Raw genomic sequence first — 26,068 nt, 5'->3', positions numbered from 1 at the left:
ATCGTTACTTACTGTGTTTTAGACTGGCCAGGGTGTAGCAAGATGGCCACCATTGTGCACTATGTCCCTCAGGCTGGTCCACAGTCTCCACACCGAGGACTACGTGCCGCGGATGGCGGGCCAGATCCCTCCTGGGTCGGTGTAGCAATAAAGCAGTTACAGGGCAGTCTGGGAGGCCTGGAGGCAGTGTGGGCACCGTGGCCGGGTGGAGCAAGATGGCCACCGCTCTCTATGCTAAGATCGAAGCCTCGGTCCATCTCTCAGGCGTCTGGGGCATGAGGATCACCGTGCCAACTGTCTCTGGAGGTTCTCTGATAGAATGGGGAACCCCAAGGTCCTTGGAGGAAGCAGGGCAGGTCCGTTAAGGGATAAAAGCCGAGGGTATACTCCAGTTCGGCAGGAGCTCTTCTGCTCAGCCTTCCGTTCGGCCACACCTATTGTGATTTATTTGCCATGTACATAAGCGTGCCTCTGATTTTGGGCTTATTCTTAGGTTTTGAATCCCCTGAAAGCAGCCTGAATATATTATTGAGCTATATTGCTTATAACCTCAGTTATTGCTCTCCCATTGCATTCCTTGAACATATATTGTTATTGTTTGTTACTTTTCCACATAATATTGCAGTAAAGACAATTTCTGTGTTTTATCATAACGTGTGTTTCTCATTGGTTTATTACACTTACAATATTGCCAGGTGTGCCAGAGGGGGCTGAGACTGTTACTGGGGTTGAGAGGCAGAGTAATGGACTGAACAAACTTAAGCGGCTCCTCCGGGGGTAGCGCTACAGGAATAAGATTTTTTATTTCATTTGCAAAGTCACGGGCTGTTTGGTTCCCAAAACCCCCTCACTGGCTTTACTCAACTTTCCCATATCAAAAGTTTCTAAGAGCACTCAGATTTTTTTTTAATTCTTTTGGAAGCTAAATTGACAACCCAGGGTCTCAGTTTCTTTAGCCAAGAGGAAAATCTCTAGGATCCAATTATGGGAATTGTGACTGGGGGCATATTCGGGATGTATGCACCACAGGATCTCCGTAACAAGATAGGCTGACCGATGTCTGACAATATTCATCCACTTCTGTTGCTTCACATGAGAAAATGCATTTTATTTGTGGTCATCTAATTAAGAATTACCATGTTGATTCTTGCAATTCTTATGCCGGGTCCAAGCAAATCAATATCAATGCTCAGTTTTTGATATTCAAATGCCGATTTTATGAAACAAATAGTCCAATGCACCATTGTTGTTCTCAATAAAAATGTATTAAAAAAAAAAATTTAATGACCACGTGGACAAATGGACCTCAGGATCCCACAGGAACAGATGGAGGAGCCAAAGCAGACCACATTGTTTGCTGATTCCAACAGCCTTTGCTGAAGGATCCAAGGCAGACCATATAGATTACTTATTAATTTAATCTTTGAAGGATAGTTAGATAGTTGCATGGACACAATACATTGCCTATTGAATTATTCTTCGTTTCCATAAATTTTTTTATTAAGAATGTTTAACCACTTCAGGACCGCCGTATTGCCAATGTACGTCAACACAATGGCACAGGCAGGCACAATCACGTAAATGTACGTGAATGCCTTCTAGCGGGTGGGGGGTCCGATCGGACCCCCTCCCGCTAGATACGGCGGTCCCTTTCGGTGCCGGAGCGATCGGCGATGAGGGGATGGCCGTTGGTTTCCGCCCATCCCCTCTCGATCGCTCCTGGCCAGTGACGAACTTCCTCCCCTGTGAAAATGTAAACACAGGAGGAGGAAGTGATGTCACACTCCTCGTGGCGGTCTTTTTGAACCGGACAGCGAGGAGTGAAGACGTTCAAGTAAGTGCACCAACAGTCCACTGACACATAGGTACACACAGGCACACATTTCACCCCAGTCACCCCCCGATCACCCCCCCGATCGGCCCCCCGCCCCCCCCCCAGTCACAGTGTCACTAATGCAGTGTTCATTTATTTATTGATCACTACATTTAGTGTCAGTTGTGACTGTAAAAAGTGTCAGGGCAGCTAGTGTTAGGCCCCTTTAGGTCCAGGGTAGCCCCCTACCCCCCCCTAATAAAGGTTTAACCCCTTGATTGCCCTCCCAGTTAACCCTTTCACCCTCTTTTACCAGTGTCACTAAGCGATCGTTTTTCTGATCGCTGCAATAGTGTCACTGGTCCCGCTAGGAAGCTAGTTTTTTTTTAGGTTCAACGCCAGGTTTTTATACCGTTAGGTACCCCGATATATAACCTAATAAAGGTTTTAACCCTTTGATTGCCCCTAGAGTTAACCCTTTCACCAGCGATCGCTGCATAAGTGTCACTGGTGACGCTGGTTAGCCAGTTAGTTATTTAGTTATTTAGGTTCCCCGTCAGCTTTTTATAAAGCTTCAGGTACCCCCATATAAATACCCAATAAAGGTTTTAACCCCTGATTGCCCTTAGTTAACCCTTTCACCAGTGATCACCGTATAAGTGTTACGGGTGACGCTGGTTAGGTAGTTCGCTTTTTATAGCATCAGGGCACCCGCCATTTATTACCTAATAAAGGTTTAACCCCCTGATCACCCGGCGGGTGATATAAATTTGGTTTTAGGGTCAGAAAGGGTCTGCGTCGCCCCAGGCAGTGCTAGGTTAGTGCCAGCACCGCTAACACCCACGCGCAAAGCATACACCTCCCTTAGTGGTATAGTATCCGAACAGATCAATATCTGATCTGATCAGATCTATACTAGCGTGCCCAGCAATTTAGGGTTCTAAAAAAACGCATTGTTAGCGGGATCAGCCCAGATACCTGCTAGCACCTGCGTTTTGCCCCTCTGCCCAGCCCAGCCCAGCCCAGCCCAGCCCACCCAAGTGCAGTATCGATCGATCACTGTCACTTACAAAACACAACACACATAACTGCAGCGTTCGCAGAGTCAGGCCTGATCCCTGCGATCGCTAACAGTTTTTTTTGGTAGCGTTTTATACAGTCGCTGACAGGCTAGGTGCTTTTTTACCTGTGAGTCTCACTACTGTACCCCTAAATTTAGAGCCCAAAATGGCAAAGCGAAGGTACACTAGTGAAGAGGCCTACACTTTTCTGAGCATGACAGATAGTGAAGAGGAAGACACTGATCTGTCAGATTCAGGCTCAGAATACGAACCTGTAGAGGACAGCGCCTCCATGTCAGATAGCTCTGACGATGAAGAAGAGGTCCCTGCTATTGTCAGGCGTACCCGACCCCGATTTTCTGATGTTGTTGAGGTGCAGGAACCGCAAGTCCCTCGTATGGAGTATAGAGCCAGTACTAGCGCCGCTCATCCTTTTGGTGAACTGGCAAGCACCAGCGGCCTAGTACACCCTGGACGTACATCCAGCACTGCAGTATCACGTGGTGACGTGGCGAGTCCCATAAGTGCAGTTCAAGCTGGCGAGGTGGCAAGCACAAGTAGTGTCCCGCTGCCACCAAGAAGAAGACAAAGACAGGCCCGTCGTACCCATAGTGCCCTTCCTGCAGAATTCGCCTATCCCAATTGGGTGCCCACCACTTCTGCAGAACCCGTACTTCCCCCATTCACTGCCCAACCCGGTATTCAGGTGGATACAGATGATTTTACGCCACTCGATTTTTATTCTCTGTATCTCACGGAAGATCTCTATAGATCTATTGTGGACCAAACCAATTTATATGCTGGTCAACGCATCGCCGCTAATCCCCAGTTGCCGTCTCTTGCCAGAGATTGGAAACCAGTTACGGTTTCCGAATTTAAGACGTTTTTGGGCCTTTCCCTCAACATGGGCACACATAAATTTATGCGGATGCGGGCTTATTGGTCCACGCATCCGGCTGACCACATGCCCGTGTTCTCTAACTCCATGTCCAGGAAACGATACGAGCAGATCTTGCGGTTCTTGCACTTCAGTGACAATGAACTTTGTCGTCCACGTGGAGACCCTGAATACGATCGGCTCTACAAAATTCGGCCCCTCATAAACCACTTCAACCAACGTTTTGCAGACTTGTTTACTCCCCAAAAAGTTGTCTGCGTTGATGAGTCCCTGGTTAAGTTTACTGGTCGCTTGTCATTCAAACAGTACATTCCCAACAAGCGTACCAGATACGGGGTCAAGCTCTATAAGTGCTGTGACAGGGCCACAGGCTATGCATGGAGCTTTATGGTTTATGAGGGTAAAGATAGTTACGTAGAGCCGGAGAACTGCCCTGATTACATAGGAAGCGCTGGCAAGATAGTGTGGAAATTGGTGTCACCCTTATTCGGAAAGGGGTACCACTTGTACGTGGACAACTATTACACCAGCGTGCCACTGTTTAGTCATTTATTTGATAATCAGATTGGAGCATGTGGCACCGTGCGAGCTAATCGCCGGGGCTTTCCCCAGCGGCTTGTAGATTCCCGTCTTAGGCTGGGGGAGAGAGCCTGCTATCGGTGTAATAATTTGCTCGCTATGAAGTGGAGGCATAATAAGAATGTAGTGATAGGTAGTGAGGAGTAAAATAAAAAAATTATGCCCTTAGAAATCCTGAAGGCGGTGCTTGGATTTCGGGTCCCGTACGCGGCTAGGCTCCCAAAAAGTCCCACACATGTGGTATCCCTGTACTCAGGAGAAGCAGCAGAATGTATTTTGGGGTGTCCTTTCACATATGCCCATAGCATGTGTGAGCAATATATCATTTAGTGACAACTTTGTGCAAAAAAAAAAAAGTTTGTAATATTCCGCAACTTGTGGCAAAATATAAAATATTCCATGGACTCAACATGCCTCTCAGTAAATAGCTTGGGGTGTCTACTTTCCAAAATGGGGTCATTTTGGGGGGTTTTGTGCTATTTTGGCTTTTTATGGCCTTCGAAACTGTGATAGGTAGTGAGGGGTGAAATCAAAAATTTGCACCCTTAGAAATCCTGAAGGTGGTGATTGGTTTTCGGGATGCCGTGCGCGACTAGACTCCCAAAAAGTCCCACACATGTGGTATCCCCGTACTCGGGAGAAGTAGCGGAATATATTTTGGGGTGCAATTCCACATATAACCATGGCATGTGTGAGCAATATATCATTTAGTGACAACTTTTTGTACATTTTTTTTTTTTTTTTTTTTTTTAGTCATTATTCAATCCCTTAGGACAAAAAAAATAAATATTCAATGGGCTCAACATACCCATCAGCAGTTTCCTTGGGGTGTCTACTTTCCAAAATGGGGTCATTTGGGGAGGTTTTGTGCCATCTTGGCATTTTATGGCCGTCAAAACTGTGATAGGTAGTGATAGGTAGTGAGGAGTAAAATAAAAAAATTATGCCCTTAGAAATCCTGAAGGCGGTGCTTGGATTTCGGGGTCCCGTACGCGGCTAGGCTCCCAAAAAGTCCCACACATGTGGTATCCCTGTACTCAGGAGAAGCAGCAGAATGTATTTTGGGGTGTCATTTCACATATGCCCATAGCATGTGTGAGCAATATATCATTTAGTGACAACTTTGTGCAAAAAAAAAAAAGTTTGTAATATTCCCGCAACTTGTGGCAAAATATAAAATATTCCATGGACTCAACATGCCTCTCAGTAAATAGCTTGGGGTGTCTACTTTCCAAAATGGGGTCATTTTGGGGGGTTTTGTGCTATTTTGGCTTTTTATGGCCTTCGAAACTGTGATAGGTAGTGAGGGGTGAAATCAAAAATTTACACCCTTAGAAATCCTGAAGGTGGTGATTGGTTTTCGGGATGCCGTGCGCGACTAGACTCCCAAAAAGTCCCACACATGTGGTATCCCCGTACTCGGGAGAAGTAGCGGAATATATTTTGGGGTGCAATTCCACATATAACCATGGCATGTGTGAGCAATATATCATTTAGTGACAACTTTTTGTACTTTTTTTTTTTTTTGTCATTATTCAATCCCTTAGGACAAAAAAAATAAATATTCAATGGGCTCAACATACCCATCAGCAGTTTCCTTGGGGTGTCTACTTTCCAAAATGGGGTCATTTGGGGGGGGGTTGTACTGCCCTGCCATTTTAGCACCTCAAGAAATGAGATAGGCAGTCATAAATTAAAAGCTGTGTAAATTCCAGAAAATGTACTCTAGTTTGTAGACGCTATAACTTTTGCGCAAACCAAAAAATATACGCTTATTGACATTTTTTTTACTAAAGACATGTGGCTGAATAAATTTTGCCCTCAATGTATGACTAAAATTTAGTTTATTCGATTTTTCTTATAACAAAAAGAAGAAAATATCATTTTTTTTCAAAATTTTCGCTCTTTTTCCATTTATATCGCAAAAAATAAAAATCGCAGAGGCAATCAAATACCATCAAAAGAAAGCTCTATTTGTGGGAAGAAAAGGACGCAAATTTCGTTTGGGTGCAATATTGCATGACCGCGCAATTACCAGTTAAAGCAGCGCAGTGCAAAATTGGAAAAAGACCTCTGGTCCTTAAGGTATTTATTGGTCCGAGGCTGAAGTGGTTAAGGTATACCTACAGAGATAGACATGTGTACAATACCAGTCTTTACATGGGCCCATTGGCCTGAAGAAACCCAAACATTATATTAACATTCAATCTCATTATAATGACAAAAAGTTATGTAGAAGAGTTATAGTGCACGAAGAACCAGCAGAGTAGTATATATTGTATAGTGAATACAAGCACACTATGTAGTTCAAAGGACTGGAGGGGCCTAATTTTTCAAGAGGACAATTCCGTGAATAAGGCTGGTTTCTTGAGGTAATAGCGATTGGGTGGGGGGATCTCTGTATAAGGATGGGTAAACATAGTTCATGGCATGGTAGGTTACCTGGGGTGAGTATAATAGGCGTTTGGGGGGTTTTCATGGTTGGCAGGCCAACTGATAGCCGGATTTAGATGTATTATTTAAATGTGGGTGGGGGTGATGAGTGTTATTGAATTATTCTTATATTTTGATTGGAGATGTGGGGTCCTGGGTCCATTTTTCCAAATGGCTAACTGTTCTACATTGGTTTTTATTATTTGTTTTGGTAATACCTATAACAGGCAGTTAAAAAAAAAGTGTTTCTTGTCCAGTGAAATGCATCAAAGATATGGTCAAGACGATATAATGTATTCTGGTAACCTCAAAGACAGCTTTCAAGCTGTATAGGTTACGTGTATTTTGGATGTGTAACTTACCCTTTTGTTGTGATTTTAAGATTTGTATTTAGTAATAAAGTCATGTTTTTTAAATCCATTTTTAGTGTGGTACCGTTAAAATCCTATCTAGGTTTGTTTATTTAGGTGCATTAAAAGTGCTCCCGTATTTGAGTGTCCCCACTCTGGATGAAGGAGAACAGGGGGCACCGCAAACAGCAGCATTGTCAGTCTGGGGGGAGGGGAGTGATAGAAGTACAATAACACATTGAAGCTGAATTCCAGCTAATACTTTAGTATCAGTTAAAGGAAACATATTTTTTCCCCCTTTTTACATAAATAAATAAAAGCTGATGAGTTTAAGCACCCCTGCCAGTGTTAACCACCTCAATACAGTGCAGTTACACCCCCTTCCTGACCAGACCAATTTTCAGCTTTCAGCGCTCTCACAGTTTGAATGACAATTACTCAGTCATCCTACACTGTATCCATATGAAACTTGCGTCCTTTTTTCCACACAAATAGAGCTTTCTTTTAGTGGTATTTAATCACTAGTGGGTTTTTTATTTTTTGTGCTATAAATAAAATAAAACGTAAATTTTGTGAAAAAAATGCCTTTTTCTTCGTTTCTGTCATAAATTTTTGCTAATTAGTAATTTTTCTTCATAAATTTTGGCCAAAATGTATACTGCTACATATCTTTGGTAAAAATAACCCACATTAGTATATATTATTTGGTCTTTGTGAAAGTTATAGAGTCTACAAACTATGGTGCCAATCACTGAAAATTGATCACTTCTGATCAGGCCTTCAGTACATCAGGTGTACCTCATTTCTTGAGACACTAACAAGTCAGGAAAGTACAAATACCCCCCAAATGACCCCTTTTTACAAAGTAGACATCCCAAGGTATTAAGTAAGTAGCATGGTGAGTTTTTTTAAGTTGTCATTTTTTCCCACAATTCTTTGCAAAATGAAGATTTTTTTTTTTTTTTTTTTTTTTTTTACTAAATTGTCATATTATCAGGTTATTTCTCACACACAGCATATGCATACAACAAATTACACCCCAAAATACATTCTGCTACTCTTCCCGAGTACGGCGATACCACATGTGTAGGACTTTTACACAGCCTGGCCACATACAGAGCACTAACATTGATGTAGTACCTTCAGACGTTCTACGAGCAAAAATTACGCATCTCATTTCTCAACCACCTATTACACTTTTGAAGGCCCTGGAGTACCAGGACAATGGAATTTCCCATAAAATTACCCCATTTTGGAAAGCAAACACCCCAACGTATAATCTGTGAGGCATAATGAGTCTTTTGAACGGTTCATTTTTTTCCAGAAGTTTTTGGAATATGTGGAAAAAAATTAAAACGCATTTTTTTTTTACACAAAATTGACAATTTATAAGATATTTCTAACACATAGCATGTATATAGCAAAAATTACACCCCAAAATACATTCTGCTACTCCTCCCGAGTATGGCGATACCACATGTGTAGGCCTTTTACACAGCCTGGCCACATAGAGAGGCCGAACATTGAAGTAGTACGTTCAGGCGTTCTAGGAGCATAAATGACACATCTCATTTCATTCCTACCCATCACACTTTTGAAGGTCCTGGACCACCAGGACAGTGAAATTACCCACAAAATGACCCCATTTTGGAAAGCAAACACCCCAACGTATATTCTATGAGACATGGGCTGCAAATAGGTACTCGGGTACTCTGATGGCCTGGTGACAGGTACTCGGGTACTCTGATGGCCTGGTGACAGGTACTCGGGTACTCTGATGGCCTGGTGACAGGTACGCGGGTACTCTGATGGCCTGGTGACAGGTACTCGGGTACTCTGATGGCCTGGTTACAGGTACTCGGGTACTCTGATGGCCTGGTGACAGGTACTCGGGTACTCTGATGGCCTGGTGACAGGTACTCGGGTACTCTGATGGCCTGGTGACAGGTACTCGGGTACTCTGATGGCCTGGTGACAGGTACTCTGATGGCCTGGTGACAGGTACTCTGATGGTTTGGTGACTGGTATTTGGGTACTCTGAAGGGCGGTGACAGGTACTCATATGGACTGTGACAGGTACTCGGGTACTCAGATGGACTGTGACAGGTACTCGGGTACACAGATGGACTGGAACAGGTACTCGGGTACTCAGATGGGCTGTGACAGGTACTCGGGTACCCTGATGGACTGTGACAGGTACTCGGTACTCTAATGGACTGTGACAGGTACTCGGTACTCTAATGGACTGTGACAGGTACTCGGGTACTCTAATGGACTGTGACAGGTACTCGGTACTCTAATGGACTGTGACAGGTACTCGGGTACCCTGATGGACTGTGACAGGTACTCGGGTACCCTGATGGACTGTGACAGGTACTCGGGTACCCTGATGGACTGTGACAGGTACTCGGTACTCTAATGGACTGTGACAGGTACTCGGTACTCTAATGGACTGTGACAGGTACTCGGGTACTCTAATGGACTGTGACAGGTACTCGGTACTCTAATGGACTGTGACAGGTACTCGGGTACCCTGATGGACTGTGACAGGTACTCGGGTACCCTGATGGACTGTGACAGGTACTCGGTACTCGAATGGACTGTGACAGGTACTCGGGTACCCTGATGGGGCGTGACAGGTACTCGGGTACCCTGATGGGCCGTGACAGGTACTCGGGTACCCTGATGGGCCGTGACAGGTACTCGGGTACCCTGATGGGCCGTGACAGGTACTCGGGTACCCTGATGGGCCGTGACAGGTACTCGGGTACCCTGATGTGCCGTGACAGGTACTCGGGTACTCTGATGGGCCGTGACAGGTACTCGGGTACTCTGATGGGCCGTGACAGGTACTCGGGTACTCTGATGGGCCGTGACAGGTACTCGGGTACTCTGATGGGCTGTGAAAGGTACTCGGGTACCCTGATGGGCTGTGACAGGTACTCGGGTACTCAGATGAACTGTGACAGGTACTCGGGTACTCTGATGGGCTGACAGGTACTCTGATGGGCTGTGACAGGTACTCGGGTACTCTGATGTGCTGTGACAGGTACTCAAATACTCTGATGGACTGTGACAGGTACTCTGATGGACTGTGATTGACAGGTACTATGAGGGGTGGTGACAGGTCCTCTTTATTGGGGGGGGCAATCAGTATGATTGGTGTACACTGTATGCGGTAACGAGATGTTACCGCAATCTCCTCCTCACACACGATCGGTGTGTGAGGAGGAGAACCCGGTAACATCCCGTTACCGCAGTTTGTTTACATTTTTGTGATCGGCTGTGAAAGGATCACAGCCGATCACGTGGGTAAACAGCCGGCCAATGGCTGTTTACCAGCGTCGGTGACGAGCAGTGTTCCCGGGGAACACGCCGCCACCGACGTGCACGTGCAGCGTGCTCGCGCGCATGCGCCGTGCACGTTCGGGGTGTGACCATCTGTGATCGCCCGTGATTTCATCACGCCCGATCACGTGGTAAGCAGCCATAACGAATGGCTGTTCACCCCCTTCGGTGGCGAGCGATGTCTCTGTGACACGCCGCCACCGAAGAAACAGGGATGCGCGCGCTCGATCGCGCGCTTTCCCTGTTTAAACGGGAGGCCGTCATATGACGGCCTCCCGCCACAATAGGTGCGCCGCCTGGCCGTCATTTGACGGCCGGCGGTCAGCAACTAGTTAAATGGTCTATCTTACCCCTGTACCTACAAGAGAGCTTTTCTGTTGAAAGACAACAGACTCGCTGTCTGGATTGCCAGATGAAAAAGAATGAATGCCTAAAAAGGGAAACTAATGCTGTCATTGCTTCTAAGCCATTGTACACATGGTCGGAAATTCTGACCACAAAATCCATCTGATTTTTTTTGTCCGAAACTGGTGATGCACACACACGGTCGGACAAAGTTGTTGGAAAATCCGATCGTTCGGAACATGATGATGTTCGTTCATTAGGACGGGGCTACGTTCAGGCTAGTAGCCAATAGCTTTGGTCTCGTAATTTGATCTGAGCGTGTGTGCCACTTTGTCCAATCGGAATTCTCTACAAACTCGGATCATGTTGTCGGAAAATTTTATATCCAGCTCTCAAACTTTGTTGGTCGGACATTCCGACGGAAAAAGTCCAATGGAGCCCACACACCGTCGGATTATCCGACAACACGGTCCGTTCAGACCTTTTCTGTGGGAATGTCCGACCGTGTGTACAAGGGCTAAGAATTGGAAAAATTTAATATAATAAATGTTTGCTTTTGGGTTTAATACTGCTTTAATCCATGTAAATGTAAAAAAATGCAGCATGATGTTTATTTTTAAACTGCAGTGTGCAAATGTGAACTGGCACATATGAATTAATGAGATTTCAGCTTTTTATGCAGTTTTAAGCAGTAAAATGGATGTGTTTTATTGCAGCAAAAGGGAAAATGGTGAATAGGTCCTCATGCACAGTGATTGCAATTAACTGTCTCTCGATTGGCCAAACAAACCAGTGTAACTGTTTTTTATTTAAGAAGTCATTTTGGAGTTATGATAACTGCAACATGTCTGGCATAAGATATCTAGAAGGATAATCTAGTCTGATCTACAACATAATACAATATGTGAAATGTAAAGGCTTATCAAACATTATCTCGGGTAAACATAATATTAAAGGTGCAGCATTTATAGCCATTGAACGTCATAGTCTTTCTTTTATCTAAATAACGTATTTGCACAGATAGCACTTTGAGAAAGTAAGCAAAAAACATGACAGTTTTAAAGAAAGCCCAAATACTGGCAGAAGTGCACACAATTTCAGTTTCAAACACAGTTGGCATAAAAATATGCTGAAATCACATTGTATCCAGTGATTAAATAAAGAATGAAGAGTACTTTGGCAGTTACTGCTTTAAAAAATAAAATATCAGATTGGTTTCCACTGTGATTCTTTCATGCAATTAGTGAGTAATTTTTAAGCCCTTGAAAGCAAAGATTCCTAGTAAAACTTAACTAATAATTTAAACTGCCAGATCAATCCAGTGGGTCAAGTGACTTTAGAGGATAAACATTATTAGCATCCACTGTCAATAACTCCATTAAAGCTATAATGTGTTCATTATGTAAAAGAGGAAAGCAAATACATTCCTGAAGAGGTTTTGTAATGATTTAGAGCCTATTGTTATTCACAAGCCTGTACAGTTGGCTGCATAACAGGAACATGCTGGGTGCGAAGGAGACACACTGATGGCCTATCCATTCATACATGCTAGGACATTATGCAATGGTGTCCTCCTAAACAAGAGCCCCATGTGGGTCTTTCTCCACATGACTTTAAAGAAATGGTTAATTTGACTTTTGTAGCTAATTTGGTGGGAGGGACAAAGAGGGGAAGAAATGTAAAACTTCTAGAGGTCCATGTTGGAACATTGTTCTTCTTAAAAGTACCAGCAGAAGTCTACAGAAAGTCACTCTTGAACAGTGTTAAATAGACACCTTGGAACATTTTTAAATGCCTAACAGCTGGGGCACTATATTTTGATGACTGTAAAGTGTATCAGCTGTTTCCATGGAACAATGCTGTAGACTAAAACAATATTTAGGAGAACATGGTGTATTAACCACTTCAGCCCCCGGAAAATTTGGCTGTTCAATGACCATAGCACTTTTTACAATTTGGCCCTGCGCTGATTTAACTGGTAATTGCGCAGTCATGTAATGCTGTACCCAAACTAAATTTGCGTCCTTTTTTCCCCATAAATAGAGCTTTCTTTTTATGGTATTTGATTGCCTCTGCAATTTTTATTTTTTGCGATATAAATGGAAAAAGACCAAAAATTTTAAACAAAAATTATATTTTCTACTTGTTGTTACAAAAAAATTTAATAAACTCAATTTTAGTCATACATTTAGTTCAAAATGTATTCAGCCACATGTCTTTGGTAAAAAAAAAATGTCAATAAGCGTATATTTATTGGTTTGTGCAAAAGTTATAGCGTCTACAAAGGAGGGTACATTTTCTGGAATTTACACAGCTTTTAATTTATGACTGCCTATCTCATTTCTTGAGGTGCTAAAATGGCAGGGCAGTACAATCCCCCCATATGACTCCATTTTGAAAAGTAGACACCCAAGGTAATTGCTGAGAGTCATGTTGAGCCCATTGAATTATTTTTTTTGTCACAAGTGATTGAAAAAAAAAAATTACAAAGTTGTCACTAAATGATATATTGCTCAAACATGCCATGGGCATATGTGAAATTATACCCCAAAATACATTCTGCTGCTATGGGAATACCAAATGTGTGAGACTTTTTGGGAGCCTAGCCTCACTATCTATCACAATTTTACGCCTTTAGAAAGCCTGAAGGGCGGTGCTTGGTTTTTGGGGTCCTGTACACGGCTAGGCTCCCAAAAAGTCTCACACTTGTGGTATCTGCATACAGAATGTATTTTGGGGTGTAATTCCACATATAACCACGCCGTATTTGAACAATATATCATTCAGTGACAACTTTGTGTAAAAAAATAATAATAAAACAAAATAAATTGTAATTTTCCCATAACCTGTGGCAAAATATAAAATATTCCATGGACACAACATGCCTCTCAGCAAATAGTTTTAAGTGTCTACTTTCCAAAATGGGGTCCTTTGTGGGGGTTTTGTGCTATCTTGACATTCCATGCCCTCCGAAACTGTGATAGGTAGTCAGGAAGTGAAATCACCGTTTTATGCCCTTAGCATGCAGGCGGTGGTTTGTTTTCGGGGTCCTGTACGCGGCTAGGCTCGCAAAAAGCCTCACAAATGAGGTATCCCCGTACTCAGGAGAAGCAGCAGAATGTATTTTGGGGTGTAATTTCACACATGCCCATGGCATGTTTGAGCAATATATCATTTAGTGACAACCTAGTGCAAAAAAAAAAGTTGCTAATTTTCCCGAAACTTGTGGCAAAATATAAAATATTCCATGGACTCAACATGGGCAAATAGCTTGGGGTTTCCACTTTCCAAAAATGGGTCATTTGGGGGGGGGGGGGGGGTTGAATTGTCCTGGCATTTTATTCACAACAATAGACGCTTATGTCACACATCACCCACTCTTCTAACCACTTGAAGACAAAGCCCTGACGCTTTTTGTTTACATGAAAAAATGTATTTTTTTGCTAGAAAATGACTTTGAACCCCCAAACATTATATATATATTTTTTTTAAAGCAAAGGCCATACAGATTAAAATGGTGCAATTTTTTTTCACACAGGATTTGTGCAGCAATTTTTCAAATGCAATTTTTTGGAAAAAAAACCTTTTTTTAAATTTAATGCACTAAAACACACTATATTGCCCAAATGTTTGATGAAATAAAAAAGATAATCTTAGCAAGAACATGGATACCAAACACGACATACTTTAACATTGCGGCAACAAACTACATGTTTTCCTAATTTTACAATGGCGCTGTTTATATCCGGCGAAACCCAAGTCATGAAATGCTTGTAGCTTCCGGTTTCTTAGGCCATAGAGATGACTGGAGCCATTCTGGTCTCCGATCAGCTCTATGGTCAGCTGGCGAAACCATCGGCTGCATTCTCGGGTTCCATGTAGGGACAGGAGAGCCAGAGAAAACCATGGAAGATGGTGGGAGGGGGGACGTTCCCTCCCACTGCTTGTAAAAGCAGTCTAGAGTCTAATTAGCTGCTAGGATTGATTTTAAATGAAACCTGACCGCTGGCTGAAAAGAATGATACCTAAACCTGCAGGCATCATTCTGGTATAACCACTCAAAATCCAGCAACATACCAGTAAGTTGCTAGTCCATGTTGGGCATATATATTAATGTTCTTCTTTTCATGCAGCCTGTGGGCTGAACTAAAAAAAATAAAAAAAGAGACTGATCGGTGGGTATGCCCACCATTAGAATACCACCCTTCATCAACCCACTTCTAATGATGGGCATACGTGCACCGTGTTTTTTTGTTTTTTTTAAGTATGGTGGTGAAATCACCTCCTACAGCGCTGGAGTCGCTGATTTTTGTATCCTGACAGCAAATGCTGCTGCTGTCAAGATAAATACATCAGTGCTGCAGCTGAATGGCATACCTGAAAAGCAAACAATGGTAATGATAAAACATTAAACTTAATAAAACAACTTGATTTTTTAACGCAATCTGTGCCTAAGAAATATATGCCGAAGCTTGGGGCAATCCGCTCCTAATGTTAGGAGCAAATCGCTCCTCCACCCCTACCCCCATGCTTCGGACATATATGCTCTTTTTTTTAACTATGGTCATGAAATCACCTCCTACAGCACTGGAGTCATGGCTTTACATATCATGGGACCAAACGCTGTTGCTGTAAGAATAAATAAACCAGTGCTGCAGCTGAATGGTGTACCTGCTAACCAAATGATGGTTAACAATAAAATAAAGTAACATTACATTATAACAGTAAGACATACCATACCTGCAAAACAAATACAATAAAAAATAGTAAAAATAAAGTAATAATAGATATAAAACGTGATGGCCATCTCATCTTTGGAGACCCTGTGTGTTCCTTAGGACTATGCAATGCTGTACCCTACGCTAATACTCCATTGGTGTGTTGGAGCGTTCAAAACATTCACCAATGCAAAGACCAGGTTGATCAGGACAGGAAGGACAATAAAAGTGGGTGTCATGCCTATATCCACGTTTTCTACAGTCACGACATCTTCTCTGGGGATTTATTTGGGTAGGGGTATCGGGGAGGACATACGGAAAATGCCTCTCATGCAGCCGGCTCACTGCATTTGGATTGGGAAATTGGGCCACAGTACCGTCTGGAAACAGAAGGGCTGTGATGATCTCTTCCTGGAATTTAAGGAAGGATCCAGTTTGTCCCGAAGCTTTGTATAGCACATAAGCATTCAGCAGAGCCATTTGGAATACATATACAGACACTAATAAGATGATCACTGGTGACAGGGGGTGATCCCTAGACCTATCTGGGCCTACTATTAAGTACCCTAATACTGATTAGTGTCACAAATGACCCCAATACAGTGATCAAAGAAAAATATGAACACTGCACTGGGTGACAAAGTGACAGGGATTGAAGGGATTAACTGGGGGGCGATCGGGGAGTGAAATGTGTGCCTATTTGTACTGTGTCAGTGTAGAGTTGGTGCAACTCATGTTTGGATGTCTTCTCTCTGGAATGGAAAAGAATTCCAGAGAGGGAGATGACATCACTTTCATTTGTCAGAACCGATCAGCAGGTCCAGGTTGGGTTCCGAAACAAATCTGATCGTCACAGCCGATGTAAGGTGAAGCCGTTTTGCCTACCCGTGCCATTCTGCTGCAGCAAAACTGCGGCAGCTGGTTGGGAACCAGTTAAGACATTTGGGAACTAAGGCAATAGATGGATACTGTCATTAAAACCTAAAATTTAATTTAAATGCTACCTTCCTTGAAACTTAAAGTAAATGTAACTGTAAACTAAATTTAACTGTAAAGTTTTTTGTTTTACTTTATGAAAATTTATTGGAAAATTTAACTTAGTTCAGACAAAGTGTACATTCAAAAAACAATAATTAGTTAGACACCTAGGCAGGCCATACATTATAAAATTTTCTTTCCTATTCTGATAGCAGAAGGTTTCCCAGCTATTAGAATACACTGATCACTGTTGGTGGCTATAGCCACTGGCAGGCACCAAATAAAAAATAAAACAACAGACTGGTTGTACTGTAGTCAATCAATTGATTGACTTCAGTACAAGAACAACCAGCCTGCATATAGATGGATTGAAATTTGTCTGATTCCTGCTGAATCGGCAGAATTTTGAACCATCTATGGTCAGCTTTAAAATAATAAAGCCCCAGCCAAAAAACAATGGTGATAAGATAAACAGATCATGGCAAAAGATGGGGCAGTTGTTAGCCAACCTTAAAGGTCTGAGGTTACTCCCACGTATTATAATCATCAAATAGTCCTAAATGGGACATGTAGTATACTCAGAGCAATGTGAAGGAGACTAAACAGAGGCATCTGCAGGGTTCCAAGGCCACATGCATTAATCACAAGACCCTATAGCTAAAACACAGCCCTCACACAGGTGTACACTTAAATGCGCCTGTGTGAATGAGGTCTTATACACAGGCAACGATCTCTCAAATGAGTCAGTATCAAAAAGTTGTCAATTTGGACAAAACATTTCACATATGTTATAGGCATTTGGTGTTGGGTCTACATAGGAAGCGCATTTGTCCTTTACAATATCTCTTGAAATACGCTCCTTCATAATCTCATTGGTGCCACCATAGATTGGCTGTACTCGAGAATCCACGTAGGCTTTTGCAATAGGATATTCCCACATGTAGCCCCAGCCTCCATGGAGTTGAACACCTTCAGTGGCTATGCTGTTTTGGAGGTCAGATGCCCAGTATTTTGCCATGGAAGCAGTGGCAGAGTCCAGGCGTTTTTCCGCATGAAGCTGGAGACACACAGATCTGTGTTTTCATCTCTGCCAGCTTGTGCTGAACAGTCTGTAGTGTGCCATAGTCTTTCCAAACACCTTCCTTTGCCTGATATAGTTCCGGTTTTCCTCAAACATGAACTCACAGCTATGGCCATATCTAAAATCAATAATCGCTCCCGAGGAAGCTCTGCCATTAGGTAGTAGAAACCTTTATTTTCTTCTCCCAATAAGACATCAGCGGGAAGTCGGACATTTTCAAAGAACAATTCTGCTGTATCCTGTGCCTTCAAGCCAATTTTTTCTAGTTTACGTCCTTTAACAAAATCTTTAGCGCCATTACCCACGAGGAAGAGACTGATGCCATGAGCAGGGGTACAAGCCTCACGGTTTGTGACAGCAACGAAAATTACTACATCGCTCATCCATCCATTTTAAATAAATGCCTTTCTACCCTTCAAAATCCAATCCCTTCTGTACTTCTTGCCATTAGTCAGCACATCCTGCAGATCATTTCCAGCTCCTGGCTGTCATTGTAATGGCTCCTATACATTTACCAGTTGCCGTCTGTGAAATATATTTCTGTATCTGGCTCTTGCGGCCATATTGTAAAATATAAGCATGATGATATCGGAGTGAAGACTGAAGCCAGGCCCTGTACAATTCACATACATCTATTCTTTCCACACAACAGCAGATGATAGGATATCACCACCAATGCCACCATGCTCTTTTGGAATAGAGGCACCAAGGAGACCCTGCTGGCCAGCCTTCTCAAACAATTCCCAGCTCACCTGTCCAGCTTCTCCCACTCTGCATGGTAGGGCGCCACCTCTTGTTGGAAAAATATTCGAATGCTCTCTCTGAAAGTCTGGCAGAGCTGTTGAGCCGCTGCAGTGATCTCCCTAGAAGTCCGAAGTGGGCAGCCATTGTTGAGTATTGAAGGTCTATGTATACTATTAAATTTAACTGTAAAGTTGACCGTAAAGTATACCAGCTGTTCAACTTTCACTTTGTAATCCACCCTAGTAACATAAAAGGAAGATGTGGATTTCTCAACAATCATGTTGTCTACTGTTGGTTCTCCACACAGACATTGAGTTTTGAAAAGACATAATGTGAAATGTGGAACGGGATTCTACCACAAATGAACTACTGAAATATTAATGAAGACTGGTATTGAAAGTTGTGCCCATAAAAAAGGGCAAATGATTAATCACCAGTATTGACTGTAGGCTCTCTGCAACTTTTTTTCTCTTCATTACTGACTTGTTTCCCACCATGAGATTGATTTACTAAAGACAAATGGGCTGTTCACTCAGCAAGGAAACTTTCCTTAGCTTAGGGAATGAGGTAAAGCTTTTCAGACTTCCATCATCCATCCCCGTGCCAGCAAAAATACTTTGTTTTATATTTTCACTGCAGTGATTGGGAATTCCTTGCAAAGTGAATTTTCATCACATGCACAAAGCTAAGTGAAACTTGTGTGGAGCTGGCAATCTTGGTAGAGGGCTTTGTTTCGTGTCAAAGCTACCCCTCTGATGATTTGGGATCTAATGACCCATAAGGGAATAATCAAGCAGCAGGAGAGGTTCAGAAAGCTCAGAAACAGAGAAAGTTCAGATTAAAGAAGCAGATCCTTGTCCTCAGTTACAGTTTTATTTCCAGCAAGGGCAGCAGTGAGCAGCACAGTACCGACATCCCCAAATATTACTCCAAGTCTTGTGAGACTAGCAGTTGGAGGCCACTCCAACTAACTTTGATGATCTCATACTGCAGCTATATAGTTATGAGGTTCAACACAGAAGAGTGCCTAGGCACAGGGAGTACACTGTTAGACACCATTAACATTTCTTGTCAGCCCTTATAAGATAGCTTACACCCAATGGCCACAGCCATGAAAAAGTTAAATAAGTAACTTTATTTCCAATAAATCCTTATTAACTCTTCTGAAAGCTGGCCTATGTATAGCCAGTGCTGTGTCCTTGTGGGAGTGGGTGATGTTTAAAGATGTAAGATGCTAATGAGCATTTAACACAACCGTTTCTATATCAGTTTTCGATGGAGTTAACGTTTAGCAGTTTGTTAGTTGTGAACAGATACATTTTAACAAATTCAAATATAAAAACTGCAAAAAATTATTAATTTAAAAGTACCATGAAAAGGTCACGGGCACCAATATCTACTGCAAGCAGGAATGCCTTTTCAAATCTCTGGTGCCTGTAAATGAAGGAGAATTTTGTTAATATTTCAGAATTACAGTATATACAAAGGACAGATAGTTAATCAGTCTAAAAAATGCAACGCTTTGAAGTAAACCTTTTCTGAAAACTGTTTTGAGCTGCATCTCTTCTAAAATAATTTGAGAACTTTTGTTTGCAATAATGCAGGTATATATTTTTAACCAAGATAATGCTTCATGGGGTATGGCTATGAGCACCTAATGTGCCTTATGCTTGTGACATTTGCATATTTTTCAAAAAATGTGGTTATATTGCACAACTTTTAGAGGAAACCCATCATTAGAAAAATATGGGGATGGGCATTGCTAGCATCTCCTTCTGGAATTGCTTGCTGCCTGGCTGTCATTTAAACCTTTTAATTTAATACTAGTTTATGACCCAGAAATATGAAAATAAGAACTTCTAACTAATCTCATACTTTGCTAAGCTGAATGCTTGATGAGAGTCAGAGATGAAGAAAGTAAGGCTGTCAAAGGATCAGGTTAACAGGCAGACAACTAGGATTATCCAAAGGGGATAAGAAATGGCAGCCTGTGTATTTATCTGTAAGAAAAGGTTTACTTTAACCACTCCAGTAGAAGCAGCTGTGATGTATGAAGCTTAAGCCAGGCACACACCAACACACACTAACCCTATGAGGTTGCATGAAAAAAAACTGACAGCTCCAGACGGAGACACTGTACTAACCATGCAAGGTTATTCCAGCAATCTCCCCCACTGAGCTGAGGGGGACGCCCCCCCTCCCCCCAGAACACTCCGATCAGCGATCTCTGCCATTGGCTAAGAGCGCTGATTGGGAGTCGGTCAGCTGCCAAATTGCTGGCTTCTGTCGGACAGATCGCAAACACACGGGAAGAATGCCGGACGTTTTTTTTTTTGAACCGGCAAATGTCTCCTGACATTCTGCCTGTGTGTACTGGGCTCTAACTTCTTTACAAAAGAAACAAAAGGATAAAAAAAAGTTGTTTTCCTCTATCCTTTTTCTCTTAATCCTTGTTCTAAAATTTTTATATAATCTGTTGCATTTGAAAATGAAAAGACTATCAATTACAAAGAAATTACTTTATGATCCCATGACTGAAATATAAGTAGCTTGCCATGACAATTCTTTGTTTTACTCCCTACCGTTTACATTTCAATAAATCCATGCCATAATTATGACCATTTCCTTGACTGCTGATGTAAAATAATAATCATTTTATTTCCCTCGATGAAACAACGTTTTATGATATCACAGAGCCATTCCTTAAAATGCATTCCTACTCATGCAGCTAAATTAAGCTAACACCTTTGTTATACATGTTTACATGTTCTCTCTCACATGAGCTGCATTTTCTATAATCAGCCCTGTTTGTACTTGTGCTGACATTGTTTGTACTACCAAAGGGTATACAAGAACCGAAAAACATCTGGCTCTACTGACTTTTGGTCCGTATGATCCATTAGATCAGCTTCTGTTTAACAGAAGCTGATTTAATGACTGGCTTCTGTTGTATGGTGCTGCTAGAAACCCAGCAGTCAATCAGTGTTTTCACTCAATGGCTGTAGCGCTGATATGTGTTTTCTGATGGAAAGGGAGCCCCCCTGTCAGAATACAATAGCTCAGCAGGAGAGATCCAAGCATTACACATCAAGTGTGTTGATGTGGGGATCTGTCAGCCTTTTTTTAACCGTATGGTTGAAAAAAATAAAAACTGAACATGTATACCATGCTTTAGCCTGTCCTTTCTACTGGACAGACTCCCCCTGAAATGCTTGCAGTCAGCCATGACCCCTTTTCCTAAGAAACATATAAAAGGTGTATATATACTGTAAATATTTACACTATATTGCCAAAAGTATTGTTACATCTGCCTTTACACACACATGAATTTTAATGGTATCCCAGTCTTAGTCCATAAGGTTGAATATTGAGTTGTCCCACCTTTTGCAGTTATAACAGCTTCAACTCTTCTGGAAAGCTCTTCTGGAAAGCTGTCCACAAGGTTTAGGAGTGTGTCTATGGGAATGTTTGCCCATTCTTCCAAGCTGGAAAGGGTGGGTCAACTCAGAAGTTAACCCTATGCACTAAGACTAGGATGGCATTAAAGTTCAGGCAGGCGTCCCAATACTTTTAGCAATATAGAGTAAATATACAGTGCCTTGAAAAATTATTCATACCCATTGAAATTTTCAACATTTTGTCATGTTACAACCAAAAATGTAAATGGATTTTATTGGTATTTTAGGTGATAGACCAACACAAAGTGGCACATAATTGAGAAGTGGAAGAAAATAATAAATGGTTTTCAATTTTTTTTAAATAAATATGTGAAAAGTGTGGCATGCATTTGTTTTCAGCCCTCTTTACTCTGATACCCCTAACTAAAATGTAGAATTCCCCTGTGTGTAATTTAATCTTGGTATAAATACAGATGTTCTGTGAAGCCCTTAGAGGTTTATTAGAGAACCCTAGTGAACAAACAGCATCATGAAGGCTAAGGAACACACCAGACAGGTCAGGGATAAAGTTGTGGAGAAGTTTAAAGCAGGGTTGGGTTATAAAAAATATCCCAAGCTTTGAACATCTCACAGAAAACTGTTCAATCCATCAGCCAAAAATTAAAAGAGTAGGGCAAAACTGCAAACCTACCAAGACACGGTCTACCCAAACTGACAGGCCAGGCAAGAAGAGCAATAATCAGAGAAGCAGCCAAGTGGCCCATGGTAACTCTGCATAAGATGCAGAGATCCACAGCTCAGGTGGGAGAATCTGTCCACAGAACAAAGTCATGTTTGCAGTTTGCGAGAAGCCATGTGGAGGACACAGCAAACATATGGAAGAAGGTGCTCTGGTCAGATGAGACAAAACTTGTATTTTTTGGTCTAAAAGCAAAACGCTATGTGTGGTACAAAACGAACACTGCACATCATCCTGAACACACCCTCCCCATCGTGAAACATGGCAGTGGCAGCATCATGTTGTGGGGATGCTTTTCTTCAGCAGGGACAGGGAAGCTGGTCAGAGTTGATAGAAATATGGATATAGCCAAATGCAGGGCAATCTTAGAAGAAAACCTATTAAAGTCTGCAAAAGACTTGGGACTGGGGCGTAGGGTCACCTTACCAGCAGGACAACGACCCCCGCTTCAGCCAGAGCTACAATGGAATGGTTTAGATCAAAGCATATTCATGTGTTAGAAAGTCCAGACCTAAATATGTGGCAAGACTGTGGCAAGACTTGCAAATTGCTGTCCACAGATGCTCTCCATCCAATCTGACAGAGCTTGAGCTATTTTGCAAAGAATACTGAGCAAAAAATGTCACTCTCTAGATGTGCAAAGCTGGTAGAGACATACCCAAAAGACTTGCATCTGTAATTGCAGAAAAAGGGGTTCTACAAAGTATTGACTCGGGGGGGGGGGGGGGGGGGTGTTGATTAAAAAATACGCCAAACTTTTCACATATTTATTTGTAAAACATTCTGAAAATCATTTGTCATTTTCCTTCCACTTCACAATTATGTGCCACTTTGTGTTGGTCTATCACATAAAATCCAAATAAAAAGACATTTATGTTTTTGGTTGTAACATGACAAAATGTTGAAAATTGCGAAAGGTTTTTTTCCTAACATTTGACATTGTAAGTGATCAGATGAAAGTAGCCAAGTTCGTTGTGTAATATCTGAGTCTATAACAGCACAGGATTTGGCTATAAAAGCATAAAAGTGGGGCTGCAGGCTATTTCTTTTTAAAGTGACAGTTATCGTGAGGTTAGGCAAAGTGGTGAGAGTGGCTTTACAAATTTTTGCCAATAAATGGCTAAATTTTAAATGACATCATAACACTATTTTAAAATGTACAACCATTTATGGGAAAACAAATAGTTTTTTACCAAGTACAAACATTGATTTTTATGGAGCTGATGGCAGCATCTACTCAATTTAAAAATAATATTCTGCTTTTTAATTAGACTATACATTTTTTCTGAACAAGTAAAGGTAACCCCTGTGTCAGAAGTGCCCTAGGCATTCATATATTACTGGTTGATTAACTGTACTCTATGTTATATCAGACAGGTCCTCTTTAAGCTGCCCATGGGTGGACAAAACCTCCCAACACCTTCCATTCTCAGTTCCTATGTGATAAACCACAGACAAATGTTGTTCAAAGACTAATAGAAGCACTGATATGGGCAATAAGTACAGAGAGAGATGGTTTCTCACTTGATTATCAGTATATATACAGTATATTTTTATTGCCTTATTAGAAACGTTGGTAAATAATAGTCAGAATAAGAGCTACTCTACAAAGACAGCAAACCAGATGCTGCCTCAGTTCTGCACTTTTTCTATGTGTTTCTGCCTAAATGTCTTTTAAGTAGTAACACTACATACAGTACTTGTCTCCAGAACAGTCTTGGGTCTTTGTTGAAAGTATCTTTCCTTTTTGAAAAATGCATCCGTGGAAGGGTAAATCTCAAAACCATGAAATCTCTTAAAGAAGATAAGGGAAATCCCTGTTAAAACCAAGATCAGCTGCTCACTTGGTACAAACATGTCAAGAAGGGAACAAAAAAGAAGTGGCAGTAGAGGCATTAAGTTTAACGATGCATTGCCTGGATCATGGACTTGTTTACCAGAGGCTTTCTCTCCCTCTTTAGTTGAATGCCTTTTATACAGTAGGGGATTCCAGATATAGATATAACAGTAAAAACGCACACAGCTACATGAATAAGACCTGAGACATTATTTTGCGTTTACTGCAACTGATCCTCTACTCAGTAACAATAAAAGCCTGTGGTGGACTTTACACATATTTTGTCTCAAAAATCATAACTGTTTAGAGGAATCATATAGGTTTACTCAACATAGAGGCTTTATCTTCTTATTTGCACCAGGTGATCCGGCCAGAAACACTCGTCGTGTTCTAAGGAGACAACACTGACTCACTGTAATTTATCTACGGAGGAGTGGTATTGTCAGCCTAGAAGAGTAAACAATACTTCCTCTCTTCATAACATAGTGGGAAGGTGTTCTCTTGTTCATAAATGTAAATTGGGCAAGGCTAGTAACAATACTGCAGAATGCATGGAAAGTTCAAAGCTCACTGAATTTCTGCTAGGACCCACGGGTATGTTTTTTTGCTTCCTGCACAGATGTAACAATGGTATATTTACCAGACCAAAATGAAGCAAATCAGAGAAGACCACTGTCAGGGTTTACATACACTTTAAAGTAGATCTCAAGCCTAATTGAATGACATTTAACAAACTGACACACACAGTAAGTTTTGTTGAACAAAAAAAAACCGAGCAGCTCATGAGGAGGTCTCTGTACTAACTATTTGATGGTAGTACAGCCATTGGCTGACAGTGCTGAACAATCGGTGATGGGCTGTTGGTTGCAGCATGCTCATTTGACAGAAGAAGGCTGTGAGATCGGCTTCTGTCAATCAAGGGCCTGTACACACGGGCCAAATCTACCGTACCAGCTGATTTCGGCCCATATTCGGCTCCTGTGTAAAGGGCTTTCATTTAATAAGGCTCTGTATACAGTAGCTCCTATTTGTTCCCTATGTGTATGGATTGTCCCTCTTTTCAAACCAAATCCATCTTATCTTAAATATCTCTCTTTCCGATCTAATGTACTGATCCATACATATAAATGTATTTTTTAACTGTAAAAACATTTAAAAATCGCACTAAAATCTCAAAAAAGTCTTCTGATTAGACTAGTTTTCAACCACCTAAGTCCCTTAGGGGAAGATGATTCGTTCCCCTAATATTTATTTGGATGGCTGTGCAAGCATACCAGCATTGGCACTGATAACAACACAAAATAATAGAACATAAAATCTTTGTGCACGCCAGTCGCCGCATACAACTGCCGTTATCCCAGAGGGATTTTTCTTTATCCCTCCCTTCTTGTATGTGAATAAATGGGGGACATGAGGAATACTGTGAGCCACGTATACAATGAGTAATGTGTATAATTGGCCAACACATTCAGTGTCTTCCTTTCCTTGCTCTCCCAATGAAGCTTGATTTGTGAAATACATTGAAGAAGGAAACTCCTGTAAAAGTTAAAGGAATCAAACCCCTGGATTAATTGATACATATTTGTATTGAGCAAGAGGGGTGACTCGTTTTGTGGTAGATTCTTGAAGGGGGTGAATTGTTTATAACGTGATTCTTTTGAACCTTTGGAGAATGGTAATGAATCTGTACAGTTTTTTTTCACAATACATGAATAAACATGTACTATTTTATTTAATATCCCTTTT

At 41.7% G+C, this 26,068-nt stretch overlaps 1 protein-coding gene and 1 pseudogene across 2 annotated transcripts in view; both read right to left on the bottom strand.

Moving 5' to 3' along the window:
• The window catches only part of WDPCP (WD repeat containing planar cell polarity effector), a 547,580-nt gene that overhangs the window by 205,754 nt on the left and 315,758 nt on the right, over positions 1 to 26,068 (bottom strand). For both annotated transcript variants that reach the window (XM_077485980.1, XM_077485981.1), the window contains exon 13: positions 19,719 to 19,782. In XM_077485980.1, coding sequence (XP_077342106.1) covers positions 19,719 to 19,782 — 64 coding nt within the window. The remainder of the gene's footprint in view (positions 1 to 19,718; positions 19,783 to 26,068) is intronic.
• On the bottom strand, positions 17,284 to 18,492 carry LOC143989403 (long-chain specific acyl-CoA dehydrogenase, mitochondrial pseudogene; annotated as a pseudogene).

Source organism: Lithobates pipiens, unplaced genomic scaffold (assembly GCF_037356315.1).
Source record: "Lithobates pipiens isolate NorthernLeopardFrog02 unplaced genomic scaffold, aLitPip1_a1.2 Scaffold_18, whole genome shotgun sequence".
Taxonomy (NCBI): domain Eukaryota; kingdom Metazoa; phylum Chordata; class Amphibia; order Anura; family Ranidae; genus Lithobates; species Lithobates pipiens.
Note: the sequence above shows the minus strand (reverse complement) of the source record. Positions and strands in the feature narration are given on the sequence as shown.